Here is an 18,480-nt window from a genome sequence, read left to right as displayed (position 1 = left end):
ATACCACTAAACTAATTGTATGGGGAATTTAGGAAAATTTCCATAGCTGAAAGTGTTACACATCATAATATAAGAGCAAATACTTTGAGGGGTAGATAGTTACTTTTGCTTTTTTCTTGACTAAAGAGGATTCAAAGACCCATTTCTTGTTCCCTGAATGCCAGTGCCTCGAGTATATTTCTTATTTTATTTTTATTCTATTTTCCCCACGTTTTCCAAATGTGAATGGATGGATCATTCAAGCAAATATTGAGATTTACGTAGGCCAGCATGTCCTTTTACATACCAAAATGAACTTCATCAAATGGAGTCTGTTCACTAGAGCAGCCACCCCAGGGACAGAGCTGAACTTTTGCCCTGCCTATTCCAGGTAAATTGGACATTCCTTGGATTACAAAGGTAATGGAGCAATCTGCTTTACAATAACACACAAGTATTTGAATTTACTTTGCTATTGTTCAAAAAGGGACAGTTGGGGACAGTGAGAGAATCACTTCAAACAGTTGGGTCCAAACTCCAACTACTTATTTTGCCTTCATGGTGTTTGTCTTATCTAATGTCAACATTAAAAGAACTCACTGATATCAGTAACATCATGAGTTTGATGAGTTAGTCATATTTGCTCCACTACACATTAAATTTATCATTAAAATGGAGAACGTGTGTTACTGATAATCATCTCACAAGAACACAATGGCTCATGTTGAGTTCCACTGGATTAAAATGAAATCTAGGCAAGTGGCTTAGGGTCAAATTTCAACAAAAATGAAATAATTTAGAAGAAAAAGGAAGCTAAAAAGCCAGCTCTTCCAGTTTGATACTTTATTGCTCACAATGCACATACTGGAATAGACAGTTTTCCACAGCAGAACATATAATACTGTACTCTCTTAAAAAAAAGTCTTTGTCCAACAGGACACAGCTATTCCAAGTGATAAAATGGGTCAATATACTACTTCCTAAAACTGATAGAAGGAAGCTAACACAGTCAAAAACATATCACAAGCAACATGCAAGTCCACGATGGATGTCTCAATTAATCTGAAGGTAATCACTACATGTTTTTCTGTTTTATATTTAATCTAGAAGTTTAAGTTTATGAAGGGCCTAGGTCCCTGAGCTAGCTCTGATAAGTTGCATTAAGTTGATAAATCCAGAGTTAAGGACCCCTGAATAATATACACAGGTATAAATATTTTTAAATATATTGTGACAAATTAATATAGAAGCACAAATACATATTTTTCACTTGGAAACTTAAGCTATAAGACTACTTACAGAAATATAACACATATGAGACAAATAGTATACTATATTTTCTAGACACAATAAATGAAATTCACAGAGTTTAGAAAACAAACATAGCTGACCTATATGCTGTCATTATATTCTACTGGATGGGTAATTGTTTCCTCACCAGATATGACAGGTAGGTCAGTGAGTCATTTACCCTTCCTTTATTGGTGGTGACAAATATTAAAGGACTAATTGCCTTCCCTAATCAATCCCTCATGAAATGGACTTGTTTTGGACACATTTCCTCAATGTCCAGAGTCCTGTTCTAAGTTTCCCTGCCCTCCCTCAGCTTATTTCCCCCACGCAGATTGTCTTTTCTTTAACTATCTATATCAGAGGTATCCTTGGAAGGAGTGCTACCATTTGTCCAAAGTCTTCCATAATTGCGCCAGGCTCCACCAATGTGCCTTTTCCTCTGAAGAGCTCAGGTATTTGTAGTCTGAAATCACAGAATTTGGCTTCCAGTTATGTATTTTGTATTTTCTACATGCTTCTGTGTTAGTATTTTGTCACTAAATTATAATCTCCTTGAGGGCAGAGAAAATGTGTTTGTTTTCTTTATTTCTCATATTAAGTTAGGATGTAAAAATGCTGTTGAAATTATTAAGCATTAATGCACACGGCAGGAATTGTTCTGACCATGATCCAGTACATTTAATGTGTTGCCATCCACTGAGTTGGAAAACTGTTTTTTAAAAATAAAAAGGCAGATAGAACTCTTTGTCTTATTGTGAGGATAGATCAACAAGCAAATTGGTCATCATCACAAGATTTTCAAATGTATTCATTCTATTTCAGTTGAGAGTCATGATTTATTCATTTACTTAACAGATACTTAGGGATATCATCTAAATTTAGGTAGTCTGTGGAAAACAAAAGTGAAATAGACTTTTCTTGGAGTTTTCCAGGTAGTTGTTTTTTAAGAATTATGTGATAAACACGAGCCTTGAAGGCTGTATATGGGAAGGCTCTACAAGCACTCAGTGATTTTCAGGATGTGGTCAGAGGACTACAGGCATCAAAATCGCTGAATAAGTGAGAAGCTCTTGGGATCAGGGCTAAATACAGTGCATTTTAAGGTAAGCTCCCAGGTAATTCTTACATATACCAAAGTGGGGGTGGTTTATTATTCCTGGCTATGAAGTAAACATTTGACCTCTTGACTGGTGCATTTAGTGCCATTCTGAGGAATACCGAGGATGTTCTTACTGACTTTTGAATTCACAGCTCCTGTTAGGTGAAGTCTTATTCTACTGACAGGATGTAGTTTTCCTTTTCTGGAACGTCTCCATCTTTATCAATATCAGTACCTAACATTCTTGTGAAAGTTTATGATCTCTCTTTTCAAGTCAGAAAATAGCCACTTGCACAAAAATTAAGTCCATTATTCTGTGAGGAACGCAGAAATCACTTGTGGGTGTTGTTAGCTAACTCCATTGTTTGCCCCATCCATATGTACTTTACTATTTTCAAAGTGCTTTCATTTCCCGTACACAGTTGAGAGTCTGTAGTACAGACCTGACCCAGATGTTCCTCCGTGAAGATAAACAGGCGATTGTTACGTGGACTTGCTCTTTATTAGCCATAAAACTGTCTTTTTTTTTCCTGCTGGGTCCAGATTCGACAGTTCTGACAATATGGTGACCCTGCTCTACTATTTCCTGCAACCCCTTTATTGAGACCTAACTTCTCAAACAAATCAATCACCTGATATTGGATTTACCATGAATATGTCTGGTGTAGAATGTAAACAAGCCTGAGAACATTGTACACGAACACTCACGGCCACTCTTTTCAAAAGAGATTATTCGAATGTTAAAGTTAGAACCATATAAATTTAGTTTATGTCATAGTCCATTTGGCCTAACCACCTCGGAAGCAAAACTATTCCCCAGTGAGCAACTCTTGTAAATGAGGCTTTCTGCTGAAGAATTTGAGATTATATTTATAGACCAAACGTATAAACAAAAGTCTTACAGGGTCTTGTCTGACCTTTTTTCCTGTGTCATCGATGAAGTTACAAATTAATCAATATTTCTAATTATAGTCCATAAAATAGAATCCCAATGCATAAATGATCTTAACAATTGCTTCTTTAAACATTTCTGACATCTCCAATTTGTATTCTGAATATTGCCAACCAGTTATATCTTGAAGTGATATCATATTGTTTGTTTGTTTTTTTCCTCATTGGACTGTGAGCTTCTTAAGAACATGAAGAAATTTTTGTATTTTAAGAAAATTTCTGCAGTAGTTTTTCACATATGCAGTGTTTATTGGTTTCTCACTGAAGCTCTGAAATGCCAAGCCTTTACTTTGTTCTGCGAGGAAAATGCCATACTGAGCAACTCAACTCTGCACTTGCCTCCCACCATGAAAATGGGGACATGAGTGAAATAGAAACCTTAGGAGCATCAGGTTTTCCATAATTTAAACCCGATTTTATGAAAACATGCAAGTGTTCATAACAACAAAATATCTTCTTACATATTAATATACTTGAAAGAATATTTACACTTTTACTTAAGATAGTTTGTGTCCAGGTTTAGTCTTGAATGAAGTCAGATAAAACTGACTGATTTGAGGACAGCCGTATCTGTGGAGGGATGAGAGTTTGATAGGGGAGGAGAAAGAGAGAAAAATATATTTATGACTGCAGAGCTCTGCAAGACTCCTTCATGTGCATGACCCTAAAGATTTATATTTACTCAGTCAAACCTTGGTTTTGATGGTTGTTTATTGTAGACAACTAAAGATGAACAGAAAATAAATTGCTAGAGATTTTCATCCTCTGTTTCTTGCAGAGGGAATGAGTGACTCCAAATATTTGAAAATTTTTCTTGGAACCTGGGACTGATGAGTTATTTCTGGGTGCTGTCTCCTTCATATCTAGTTTCCAAGCTCCATGCACAAATATTCAAACCTCTTTGTGAGTTGCAGTTGAGAAGCAAAAATAATGTTGAATATTTATAGAATTCATAGCATCTATGAATTAAAGTTTTAAACATTTAAAGTTTTTAGTAAAGTTTTAAAAATTTGTTCCTCCAAGAAGTGAATATTTTCTCTCTTCTATCAAGTTTACAGATTTAACATAGTTTAGAATGATGTAGCTCCTTTATTTTTTGAGACCAAAATTGTGTAGACCCCAGCTACACTAAGAAATAGTGTCCTTATTAGTACAACATATTCTTCTGAAAATGAAACAATTCAAGTATCCATTCAAGATTTAGTTACACTAATCTAAATTTTATGGCTATAGTTTTCTTTTGACTTCACTAGTTGTTTAGCTCAAACTTTACTCGTTGTTTAGCCATTTGTTTTGAAATATCATCTAGGTATATTTGTTCTGTGCATTTAGCCTGTTTAAGAATGAATATAGTTTGGCCTTTTCCACTTTGTCTTCTGTATTTAGAATATTTATGTTGGAGTGAGGCTCTAGAAATATGCTCACAATGCTTATGGAAGAATCCAAAGAGGGAATTTATGTTTGCTTGTTTTATTTGTGATCTGTGACCTAATACCTCAGGTGCAAGATCTAATCAGAGGCATTCAGCAATTAGTGAAATGGGAAGTAATAAAATAACTCCAGGGATTTTATTAAGGGAGGCCCTTAATATTACTTCACCCCATCAGCAATTTTTAATCTAGTTCTTTATTTTTCATTTGATGGTATATTAAGTTTTGATTGTTTATAGAAATACTTTATGATTTAGAACACTGTGATGAAGAATACTTTAGAAAGTTATGTCTCTTCTGTGTAAACCGAAATACCTATTGGATATTATGTGGGAACATTTAATTTCTTACTGGCATTTGCTTTAGAGTTGAAACACTATGAACTATATCCTTTTGAATTTCCCATTTGGTCTAAAATGAACAGATTATTAGAAAATAACTTCAAAAATTAAAATGGAAAACCTAAGCCCATATATTACATTTCCACAGATAGGGAGAGTATATTGTGTCCAAACTAGTTGAATGTTTTTCAAGATCTAATAGTAGGAATGGTATATTATATTATATTATATATTTTTGTATTTTTAGAGCATCATATCATAAGGTGCCATCAGCATGCTGGCTAAGAAAAAAGGAAAAAGGAAAGACATATTTTCTCTCCCCAATATCTACATAGATTTAGGAAGAATGCATTGATCCTTGATCCCCGGTCTTGTCATTTGAGAAGTAAGAACAGTAATGAGACTGTGACAAAGAAAATGTGGATCAAGCACCTCCCAGGCTGAGACTCAGCAGATACTTGGTGATATCAGTTCCTTTCCCCAGTGAAAAAACCAAATACAGTCCAATCCCCCTTTGTAAGCAATGTGTTCACATGTGTGTCTGTGACTGTAAGCACCTGCCCATGTGCTGGCAAATACAGTCCAATCTCCCTTCATAGGTAACGTGTGCACAGGTGTGGCTGTCTGTAAGCACCTGCCCGTGTGCTGTTGGGGGTTGGAGCTAGGTTGCTTGGGTGCTTCTGACTATAGGATTCCAGGATTAATCCAGGATGAAAAGGTAGTTAAATAGATGTCTTAGTGTCAGATAGAATTTCAGGGTATTTCCTATAAATATTTGCTTGCTTTTATTTACTAACACAATGACAGGATAAGAATGCCTTCTAGGAGTAGATGAGGCCTATTTTTCACAAAAGCATATTCTGGTCTGATGTTCTTTCTGGATGACAAAGTCTCCACGAAACAGCATTTTAAAACTGAAGTTTCCAAAATAGAATGATGTATTCTTCGTAAAGAAGGTGGGAGGGGTAATTATTATTGGCAATTAGGTTTCAAACAAATTCACTAGATACAGGCTAGAGAGGGAAAATACCAGTCTATGGGGCACCTAAACGAATTCAGTACTTTTTGACCCACTCATTAAAAATCAACTATTACTGCACCATCACCAAGGGTGATTTATACACTTGAAGATACTGATCGGACAAATCTCAGTAGGTGAGTCATTTGAAAGGATTAAATTAGGACCTGACACTGTGTCCTGGGCCATTCACCTTCACACCTTTTTAATCTCTGCAACAGAATAGCAGGTCTAAGTCATAACTAAAAAGAGATAATTGATAGCAAGATGATATCAGTTTTAGCTCTATTGAAAATAAAGCCCACGGAATTCTGCACTGTTTTGACTTAGAATCTGTAAAGAAAATTTCACTAGCACTTGTAAAGAAAAAAAACCTACAAATGACAAGCAGGAAGAAAGGAAGGGCAGTTGCAGACAAGTTAAAATCCATTGCCTACAGTGCCCAGTAGGGAGCCTGCATCTGGGTGTGTCTAGTCAGACTGGCTGATTTAGAATAGCAACTAAGCTTTTGAGAAGGTTTCAGACTTTTAAGCTAGATGCAGCTAGAAGGATTCACTTGACATGGCTCAGTAGTTTATATATGAGAATGTGCAAAAAGGATTTTCTTCCTTTAAAGTTTCAGAGGAAAAGTAAGTCCTTATTTTAAGTACTTGGTCTCGTCTTGGCTAAACTTTTCAGTATTACTTACATGTTAGTTTGTATCACCACAATTATGCAATCTAGTGTTTCTCCTGTCTCACTCAGCATTTAGGAGGCTTGAAGAGTTCATGAGAGCTGGATTTACCTATATCAAATCTACATGTCTTTACAATTGGAAATTTTAGCTTTTATGAGGCATATTTTACATTCAACCTGAATGACGACCACATATTTGTGAGATATAAAAATCATCTCAGAATTTTATAAGCCTATGATGTATTTGTTTTTCATATAGTGAACATATTTGTCTGAAATCTCATTTTACTCGATAATTAAAATGTTTTTCTTCCTGTTTTCTCTAGCAGTCTCAGATATCCATGAAGTGGCACTGTACTTTGTTAAAATAAAATGTTAAATGCAAATATTTAAGAATTTGCATGTTGCCAAATTACCAAATGAAAAAATAATTTGGGTGAGGGTAGTTGAGGAATTACATATGGTAAGGTAACTGTGAATAGTGTAAATTGATGTCCAAGTTTTATCTAAACTTCACAGCCCCAGAAAATTCAGTGAATTTTTCAACCTAAATGGAAGTTGTTACATTTGCAGTTTCTATCATTTGGCTCCTTCACAGATTGCTCCATTTTTTTGTTATACTGGTTTTGGGATACCCCATTTGACTATTTCACAGATCTACTCCATTTTTTGTGGTGCATTTTTCATGGTCCTAGAAGGATAATATAGTCATTCTCACAGGTTAAGTACCGTGGGCCAGGATTTGTTAGAGCATCGCAGAAGCCTTATATTCTCTGTCTTCACATACGAGTATTGGCCGTTTCCTCTTTTGGGCTGATAATTCCACAGATTTATTTACTTTGTGGTACATTTTCTTCGAATTCAAGAATCAGCTTTGGCTAAAGGTTATTTCAGCAGCCAAGCAGGTGTCATCAAAAGATACTTTCGTGGCAGACAAATAAGAGTCAGTGACAGTGATGTCATCAAGCTCTGTGCTGAAATGATCTGTCTCCTTGATGACACTGTAATTTAGGGCCACACTGTCACTGACAGGTTTCTCCAGGGGCCTCTGCTTGCAGTTACACAGCTTTCTGAAGGCTGCACGGAATTTCTGGGACATGAGATTATAAATCACTGGGTTGATGGCACTGTTGAGATAAATGCAAATTCTGCAAAAGAGCAAGAACCAATTTTCTTGGAAAGGGCTGGAGAGAAATGAGTTGACAACCACAAGAGTCCTGTAGGGCATCCATAAAAGGGCAAACAGAATCACAACCACTGCCAGCATCTTGGTGACCTATGGAGAAATAAAGAGAAATGCAGTGCAAACACAAAGGAAAACAAAACAATGACCATACGACATGCCCCCTTCTCCCTCAGCCCAATCTTCAGTTCCCAAGATGTTCTGAGACAAGGACTTAAGCACAGGGGGTTCCATTGGGAGATGATCCCAGGAAGCAGGATTAATGGTATAGGGAGAGTGTGATGGAGGAGAAAAAGCCAAAATAGGGTATGTTACTGAGACAACTCTCAGTCAAGTAACACCCTTCAGGATTATCTGTCCAGTGGGCATTTGTCCACTGGCTGCCATCTCCCCTTTGTTGAGGGATTCCCTTAGGGGTTTTAAATGCCCTGCACATCTAGGGTTCTCCTGCCTGGAAACTCCTGGGGCTCTGGAGGGAACCTCAAGGCAGAGACAGTCAGGGGATGCTGGATACTTGAAATGAGATGTCCTCGGCAAGCAGGAACCATCCACCACAGCAATGGCTGGAGTCAGATTCCAGCCAGGAGGACAGGACACACAGCACCTGAAGTGTCTGCGGCAGGCATTAGGGAACCTAGGGTTTAATCCCACTTTACCTACCTTATACATTGCCCTGAGAGATGATCTTAACCATTCTTATAGCTCGTCTGTAAAACGGAGCCAATATTGATCCCCTAAATCAAATAGGTAACATAGTAGTTTGAAAAGGATAAAGTATGTTAAGCAAAAAAGTCAATGGTTATTGAATCTACTATGTGCCAGATATTATACTAGGTGCTTTAGATATATTATGATGTTTAAAAAGCCTATAACCCTCCATTATAGGTATTGCACCCTCCATTTCCTCAAATTAGAAAACTGAGATGAAGATGCTAAGTAAGTACTTCGGCAGAAGTTGTCACGGAGCCAGGACTGCAATCCAAGTCCAAAGTGCTGCCCTTCCCACTGCACAGCTTTCCCTTGGGGGAGAGGGAGCAATGAACTGGAATTTGACATACGGCCGACCCTACTCTTAAATGCAAGCAGTGCACAGGAGATAGGACAGTGGCACAATGAGTTTAACACCCAAGATTGCTCAGGGACAAGATTATCAAAGAGCATAATTGGGCAGATTCTTCTCATGCACCTTCACGTTCCGTGACAGGCTGGGGATCGGTCTGGAGGCAGAGCTGGATCATCAGGTTTTGACCCTCTAAATAGTTGAAATTCTTACTTAAGTCATTTATCTGTGCTTCCATTTCCACATGTGAAAATATGCCTGACATTGTTTCATTTACTTCATAAAGATATTGAGAAAATAAAATAAAATAATAAATATAGTAAGGGCTCTGAAACTTTTAGGCACTGTGGGAATATTAACCTTTGCTTAATGACAATCTAAAAGACCATATTATTTCAACTTTACGGAGGGTAAATTAAAATTTTAGCACTGATTATCTTTGGTAGGGGATATAGTAACTGATTGCTTTTCTTCAAAAGAAATACTTTATTTACACTTTTTAAAATAAGCTTTCAGTTATTTTAGTCTCTCACATAGTCTGAGAAATTTCAGCTTCTTCAGCCCAAACTTTCTAGATGTTCTGACTTTGAAAACTGTTCCAAACAGAAGGAACAGATTCTTCCTCCCTCACTCCTCTTAACCTTCCAGCTGTTTCACTGAACCGGTGCCAGCAGCTGCTATCTTGTTCTGGCATCGAGGGGCAATCCTGTTTTGAGAAGGTTTTCAAAAATACTTTAGTGAAGAAATAAAGATTCCACATCTAAACATCTACTCTGTCATTAGTTTTTACTATAAATTCAGCTCCCAGTCTTGCATCTAATCCTGGTAATAAGATTGACTTTAGTCTCCTGTTTGAATAAGTTCCTTTTCTCCTAGCAGTCCTAACCTTAGGACGCTGGGACTCTGTCTTAACTTTAACATTATCTCTTCCACCCCAGCTAGAACTCCTTATAGGTCCTACATTGTGGAGGTAGTGCTACCCACTTGGTGTTATTCTTCCTGGATCTATGGTAATTTTCTTCCTCCTTGGCTCCTTTATCTCTTTTTGAACCACCATCTCTTTTTTGAACAACTCATACCACTTCCTTGCAATGGGACTTATGAGCTATCCACCTACTCTCAAGTTTCTGTGCCACCTCTGCTTCCAGGGCCATTTTGTAACTTCATTGAAGCTCTCCTTGCCCTCCAGGAATGTGCCTCATGCCCTCCTGTTTACCTCACTCACTGTTCCCTGAAGTTTACTTCTGCCTCAGCCCACAGAGGATAGTTACACTTCATATTCTGTTCACTGGGGGTAGGGAAGTTATTGGGCAGAAGGTGTGATTCTCACACTGGGTCATGTAATATCAGGTAAACATTCCAGAGAGTCTGACTTCTTTCAGAAATTAGGAGGATCTACTCAGTTAAGAGGCTAACTGAAGTTGGATTCCTAAGCAGGCTTTTAAGATTATGAGTAAATATTTTACTTAGTCCTAAGAAATCAAAGGCTTAATTCAGTGATAAATATTCTGAGCTTTGGAAAAAACTATAGCAATTAGAATCTTTAGCATCAGCAGCAGCAGTCTCAAACCTGCCTCTCTGCCCTGCCTCATACTCTAGGTTCGCTGACATCAGGTCCCTGCTTCATATTTGCAAACACCCTCCTGTTCCTTGCCAAGGACTAAGCATCCTACTTTTGAATCCCTGATTTGATTCATAATTAGATTGCTACCATCACATTTGAGTCCTTTATAATGACTCATCATAAAGATATGTAAACACTATATTTTTTAATACTTGCAATAACTCCATGAGTAAGCTAGTATTAGCTCTATTTTGCATGTAAGAAATTAGGCTTTAGAGAGTAGGTATGATTTGTCTAAGGACACGTGGGTAATAAATGACAGAGCTGTGATTCAAGCTAAGTCTACTTACTAAAGCCCATGCTCCTTCCTTTGTATTTTGTTCTCTCTATGAAAGTCTTTTGCACTGATGAAGATTTCCACTGTGTTCTTACTATTATGGTTGCCAAAAGATTTACCTTCTTCTAAGTATGAATCAAACATACTTATTGCTGATGAATTTCCGAACTTAAGGTTGGATTTTATCTATCTTTATATTCTTCTCTATAGTGGTCAGGTGAAACATTGAATCCACATTTAACATCTACCTACTTTTTTCGCTTAGTATCAGTGAGGGAGCAACTTTCATTGCTTCCAAGAAAAGCAACCTGTTTCCAGGCTGGTTCCTCTGCTGTGAGCCTCCACAGCTCCCCCTACACTGCAGCCCCCCGGATAATTTGACATCACTACCAAAACTTTTTATTGCAATGCACTGTATTTGTCAACCTCTCCAAAGATAGTAGGCTTCTTCCTACCAATGGGTAAGATTATTTTGGTCCTCAGGGATTTAGTACAGTATGTGACATAAAATAGCCATCAGTTATGTTGAATAAACTCAGGCATAGAAAGAATCATTTCAAAATATGTACCCACAATCCTTTTCTGAGTTTCAATAGTCCTGCATATTGATAGAGGATTTTGGCAAACATTTTATTTGGAGATTTAAAGAAATGTATCCCTTTTAATCAATAAATTGAGACCTTAATATATTTTTCAGCTTTTTGTTTGAAATATGTTTTAAAAGATTTAAGGTGTGAAATGAAACAAATATAATGATGTCTCTAAGATTGACCCAGAGGAAAATATGTCTCCAGTGGGATGAGACAGAATGTATTTAATCCCACTCATAATTTTTTTTTAGTTAATTCCAAATACTTTGATTATGTTTAATCACTTTCTAAAATGCTCACAAGTTTTTAGTGCGGCCATAGCTTGATTTTTAACAGCTTTCACTCAATATAGGAGCAAACATCTGGAAAGGAAGTGTCCTGGGGATTGTCTTTCATTACCAATTAATTTCACTGTGGTTGTTGAAGTTTTATTTCTGTTGTTACTCCTTATCTCAAATAAAGTGGAAAAAATGCAAATCTGAAAATATCTTTGGGCCACTGTTTTAAATTTTAACAGTTTTGTTAGGGCACTAAATGGGGTAGGCAATTAAAGATAGTTTCTTTACAGAAGCCTCTGCCCCAGGACATAAAGGCCCTTGAGAAACAGCATGATGCTCTCTCCAAGGGGAAAAAGACCCCAAAATGTATTTTTGATTGGGAAGGAATTTACCACATCTACTAGGAGATTCCTTGCATCCCTACTGTGTACCAGTCAATGTCCTGTCTCTTGAGGACTAAACAGTGATTCGGAGACATTGCCCATGGCTTCGTGTACTCTGTGATCTCATGGGCTGTTATAACACAGTGTGACTCATGCTGAGGCAGAGGAAGGCTTGGGTTCTTTGAGAACGCTTGATCTGGACTTGGGGTTGAGGGGAGCTGAGTGAGGGCTTTCTGGTCTCAGTGGCACCTAAGCCAAAGTCTGAAGGTAAGAGTGGAGGAGGTGCTCCTGCAGAGACTGTGTGTGCTGCGGTCAGGAGGCATGAGATAGTGGGGCATATCATGGGGACCAGAAACAAGTTAGTATGCAAGCTCCAATTGGAGACCGGGTGAACCAGCAGAGCTTTTTCTCTAGGAAGCCTATGGAAACCATTGTAAGAACCATACTTTTTCCACAGTGAGGTGATGTCACACTCTGTGACGGAAGAAGAGATGCAGCTTCCAAAGGAGAAACAGAGAACTGAGTTTTGAAAATGTCATCTCCATGGAGCCACTTAGTGAACAAGGAAGTAGGCAATCATTTTTGCATAGTATTTTGAGGGCAAGGAAAGGAGGTTGTAAAAATCAGTTGATGAAAGCTTAGTGCTTAGAAAGAGAGATGGTCTGCAGCAATGATCAAGGAGAAGAGCTGGGTGGGAACAGGAGGGTCTCAGCTGGACGGGACTCTGTCCTTGGCCATCATAGTGAAGGGTTACTCTTTGTGAGGATCGGCTTAAATTTTTAAAGTCAAATCCTACTATGTATGTTTTACTCTTCACTGTATTTAAATAAGTGGCATATAGTTCTCATAACAGAGTTTGGATTCAGTCCTTCTCAACACATCCTTTTGTAATTGTTATAAAACCTCTAGATAAAGACCCTATTCAGGGATTTTTTTCTTACGTTTTTTCTTTTTAATGTTATTTGGATAGATTTCTATCTGATTGTTAAAGTTGAGATTATGGTTCCTCAAGTGGGCACTGGCTCAACTCTGTGTAAACACATTACATGTGAGAAACCAGAGGCTGGGTTCTCTATTCTAGCCTGCTGAGGAGCCTTGTATTATTAACTATTATTACTAGTACTTTGACTTTTACTACAAGTCTAAAACTATTAACTAATGTTATATATTGAATTAAAATAATAATACCAGTATTATAGGAAAGCTGCAAAGCTAAGAGAGCTTTCATATCCCCTATACCAACATCCTCCTATTATCAACACCTTACACTGTATGGTGTGTTTGTCACAATTAATGAACCCATACTGATAATTTTTATATGGAGTTAGTTAACTTCATACTTTATTCAGTTGTATTAGTATTCTCCCCAGTGTGCTTTTACTGTTCCAGGATCCCACCTCACAGGTTCCTTAGCTTCCTGTGGGCTATGACAGTTTCTCTAAGTTTACTGATTTTTGATGGCCTTGATAGTTTTGAGGAGTGCTGGTTAGGTATTTAGAGAATATCCATCAGTTTGAGTTTGGCTGTTTTTCTATAGTTAGAATAATATTTTGGATTTTGGGGAGGAAGGCCAGAGGTGAGCCTCCATTCTCAACACAACATGTCAAGAGTGCAGGCTATCAAATTGACTTATGACTTAATGACGCTAACCTTGTACATTGCTTTATTGAAATATACTTTACACAAAGTTAAATTCACCTACTTTAAGTATACGATTCAAGGGTTTTTTAGTGTATTCACAGAGCTGTGCAAGCTTTACCACAATCTAACATGAGAACATTTTCACCATCTGGAAAGCAAACCTCATGCCCATTAGCAGTCACTCCCACCTTTCTCCTACTTTCCCCAGCCCAGGCTGCCCTAGGAAGCCACTGCTATACTTTGTCTCTGTAGATTTGCCTATTCTGAACATCTCATGTGAATGGTATCATATGGTCTTTTGCATATGACTGGCTTCTTTCACTTAGCATAATGTTCCAAAGATTCATCCCCATGTTGTGGCATGTATCATACTTGATTTCTTTTTATTGCTGGAAAATATTCCACTTTAGGTGTATACCACACTTTATTTATCCATTCATGTGGATGCTTTCTACTTTTTGCCTGTAATGAATAATACTGTCATGAACATTTGTGTACAAGTTTTTATGTGGAAACATGTTTTTATTTTTCTTGGGTATATATGTAGGAGTGGAATTGCTGAATTGTATACTGCTTTTCAAGTTATAAACTATTCAAGAATATCAAACATTTAATCTTTGAAATAATTCTGAGAGATAATTATTGCTATAATGCCCAGTAAAAAGTACAGATTTTACAGCTATATTAGGACTCAAGAAAGATACAGAGTAAAGACAAACCTAAACCAGCTGGGATGCATTATTGGGCTGCTCTTGAAAACTGAGGAACAACTACCAGACAGACAAATATGAGTAAGAGGAAATGGATACTTTGGGGGAAAACTGTTATTTATTTATATTAATAAAAACTTTCATTTTTCAGCCAAGCCTGTTTGGAGAGGGTTTAATAGAAGATGGGAGAAGTGGATGGTGATTGCGAACATATCTTTTTGAGAGTTTTGCTGAAAAAGGTAACAGTAAAAAAGAAGGGTTGCCAGACGGGGATGAAGTATCAACTTATATTTTCCCAAGATGGAAGCTATAACATCTTTACTTGCTTAGGGAACAATCCCTTAGGGAGGGGAATGTCTGTGGTCCAGGAGAGAGAGAAAGAAGACAACTGGAGAAATTACATTTTGAATAGGGAATAATGTCCAGTGCACAAGTGGTGGGTGGGGTTGGCCTTTTCTCAAGTGCATACACAAAATTACTTTTCCAATATCTGTGCCTTTGTTCTTGCTACACTTGATCTAAGGGATCAAGATAAGGTGGAAGAAAATGCCGCCTTTCTCATCAAATCCTAAATTCTGAACGGCTGAGCCCTGAGAGTAGTTTAATTCCTTGGAATTAACAAAGCATTTTCACTTCATCAAACCACTTCGTGTTTCTATCCTTATGAGATCTGTAGGACAGGTGTTATTATTCCACGTTGTTGATGAGCAATGGAAACTGAGCTCAGAGAAGCCGAGAAATAAGGTCACGTAGCTCATATGTAAGTAGTAAAGCTACTTGCTAGGTAATTACAAAAACCAATATATATAGTGAGTTGAAGATTTCTGATTGCTGTAAATAATGTTTATGAAATATTTGAAAAGGATAATATTGTTGGCAGGAATCACTGGTAGCCCTGGAATCCCATATAGGTATTTTTGGCCCAAACTGGAGTGCTACATTTAGAAAGTACTGATTAGGAAGAAGAAAGTTGTCCTAACAAGGCAGATAGAAATCCTTCACACCAATCTATTTCCTAGGGAAGCAAACAAACAATGAAATTAAAAATATAAAAGTAATAAAATGGAATAAAAAATAAAATAGAAACTTCTATGTTTGGGTCTCAGTCCAATTAATAGCATGCCACTTATGAAGATCTGGTTACATGGGATCTGGGGACGTTTTGATTAATGATCAGAGATTAGTTCATTATTCTGCCTAGGAAGTCATAAAGGTTTGACTGGTATGTCAGTTCTCAGGAGATTCCACTGGAGTACTTGTACCGAGTCTGAAAAAAATTCTGTCCTTGTATGATTCAGAAAAAATTCTGTGCACAGTCATGGGTCATGTTATTTAGACATTCTTCCTTGGAAGGTAAAGGCTGTGGCACAATCCTAGCTAGTGAATGTTGTAGTGCAGCGGGTACATAAGACAGAACTGGAATTGACATCTAGCATCTTGGTCTCACAGTCCATGTTTTAGGAGGTGGGGCAGGTTACATGATTTATTAATGACCTGAAACTCATTTTCCAACATCAGTAAATGTCCAAACTGGATTCCTCTTAGAAGTCTCTCCCGTTCAAATACCCTAAGAAAATCTAACTTATATGTTACTAATGGTAACACAATATTCAGACATGTTTGTTGTCATTTTCACACAGTTGGGTTTTGTTTTTAGGGGTTATAGGCCAGGCAAAGAGAAATAGTACCTGGAGCATACATATCCCTCAAAGTGCTGATAAACTATAGGAATAGATTCAGTTCTGAATCACAGTAGTTGTCAGTAATCATCTTAATTGCTGCATTCGCAGAGATGGTGCAGGTTTCTGAAGTGCTGAAGAAATTACTAGAATTCATTATAATTTCCTGTAGCTAAGAATGTGATGTATCTCTTTACCCAGGACACTGGCTTCATAACCTATTATTATTTTCTTTTAAGTTGATTATAGCTGAAATATCATTGGAAAAAATGTAGTTACAGAAAGAAATAAGGATATCATTGAGAGTGGATAGTAAATAATTTAATCATTTAAAGAAGTACTTAATTTAAAGACTAAACCTATAGAAGGTTTAGACTTAATGATAAGACTAAAACTTATCTGATAAAAGACACCAGGACCATTCAAATATTTGGCTGTCATTTAATGACAGAATATCTAAATTTCAGGGCAATCTTAAATACTGAAAAAGCTTTCCTAGAACTGAGAAGAGAAAGCCACATAGTAAGAGATGTCAACTAGATCAGCAAACTTGTATTTGAAGAATATTTACCACTTTTATAATTTATTATCTTCAAGAGAGTCATAGCAGGTAACTTTGATTTGTGTATAGGCTGTCTATTAATTTTGGATCCCACATTCTATAATGCCAAAGCTCTGTTTTTGGCTTCATGAACAAAGTAAGTCAATAACAAGCTTTTATTAGATCTCCCAGTGCACAAAAGGTTGGGAGAAGTCCTTAGTACATATGCTTGCCACATAAGAAGTGCTCAATACATAGCTGAATTGTGGATGTATGTATGGGTTTAAGGCTCTTTAAATTAGCAAAGTGTTCTAGTTCTTGTACTAGAACTGGAATATTTCCAGTTTCAGAACTATACATTTCCTTCTGGAAACATTTTCTTGGTTATTTAATACAAAACAGTTCATTTTAATATTTTAATGCCATTCTTTGAAGGGTAACAATACGTTCTGTTTGGACCCTGTCCATGTTCTCCTGCATTGTTGCATATTAACAAAGTGTTCTGTTCCTGGGAATATTTTGCTCTCAGATGGCCTTCAGCAAGGTGATCAATGATCCTTTGCATTTTGCTATATTAATTGAGCCAATTGAAGAATAAACTTGACTAAGGAATTATATGAATCTGAATTTAGCCAAGCTTCTACATTGATTGGGAGGTCTGGAATTTTCCTCTTTCAGATTGTTCTGCCTTGTTTTGACTTTCTTTCTGTCCATGGCAGTTTTTAAAAGACTGTTATAAGCAATGTGGGGTGCTTCATACTGTGGAGTGAGATCATTGTTGGGGTTTAAAAAATGAAAGGATGGGGTCACAGAAGTGCTTGGGATCAACTCAAAGTCAGTTAAACTATATTAAAAATAGAGTCTGAGCCATGATTCATGGTAGAGAGATGATGGACTACCATATCCTGCCTTGTAGATAAACTAGAAGCCACTAAGGGATGCTAATGAATCGGTTCTTGACTCCACCTGTCAGGTACTGTATCTGAATGTTACATTCAGAATAGCCATTCTGGCAAGAATTGTGGAATGTTTCTTGGGCTCTACTCTGATTAAAAGTGCTAATGAAAATATTAGTAGAGATTCACAGTTATGAAATTATGGTTGTATTTAGAGATATTTGAGGAAGGAGAAGTGGGGATTAAAGGAAAAAATGGTGATACAAGAGTTTTAAAGTGTAAATTTGTAGTGTAATGAAGCTTAAAAGAAAAGTTCTCTGTAATTCTGGGGGAGGTAGGTGAGGTAGGTAAGATATGTAAGATCAATAAGGAAGGTAGACTTGTCAAGCAGAGTTATTTCCTAAGTGAGACATCTGTGCAGACAGAAAACTGGATGAGGACAGCTTCAGGGGAGCTACGTGTGTCATTAGTCACATAATGGCACTACTGTTGATACAAGATAGGGGAGCATGGAAGAGTTGGAGTTACAGGATGACCTATTTCTGTGTGGAACGTGATGTGACCCTTCCTCTGTGACACTCCACTTCTCCAGTAAAATTATAAAGCATCACCAGTAATAGTGCTTCCTGCAGACCCTAGCCTGAGCTCTGCTCCCAAAGGTGATGTGAGATGAACTCTGAGAGACTTTCTTTCAAGAGAGATGCTAGAGATGAACCTGAAGAGTGGAAGAAAGTGGTAGAACATTGAGCCAACCTATTAGTGTTCCAGTTCAGTGTTTAGGGCTAACCGATACCAACCCTCTCGGGGTAAGAGACACTTTGAGTGGTCGTAA

The 18,480-nt window shown here is 37.3% G+C and overlaps 1 protein-coding gene across 2 annotated transcripts in view; it reads right to left on the bottom strand.

The window, feature by feature from the left end:
- Positions 1–815: 815 nt before the first annotated feature.
- The window catches only part of TRHR (thyrotropin releasing hormone receptor), a 49,667-nt gene continuing 32,002 nt past the window's right edge, over positions 816–18,480 (bottom strand). For both annotated transcript variants that reach the window (XM_037010918.2, XM_037010917.2), the window contains one exon: positions 816–8,062. In XM_037010918.2, the coding sequence (XP_036866813.2) occupies positions 7,655–8,062 (408 nt within the window). In that variant the 3' untranslated portion in view covers positions 816–7,654. The remainder of the gene's footprint in view (positions 8,063–18,480) is intronic.

This window comes from Manis javanica, chromosome 2 (assembly GCF_040802235.1).
Source record: "Manis javanica isolate MJ-LG chromosome 2, MJ_LKY, whole genome shotgun sequence".
In the NCBI taxonomy this organism is placed as follows: domain Eukaryota; kingdom Metazoa; phylum Chordata; class Mammalia; order Pholidota; family Manidae; genus Manis; species Manis javanica.
This window is presented reverse-complemented; position numbering and strand designations above follow the sequence as displayed.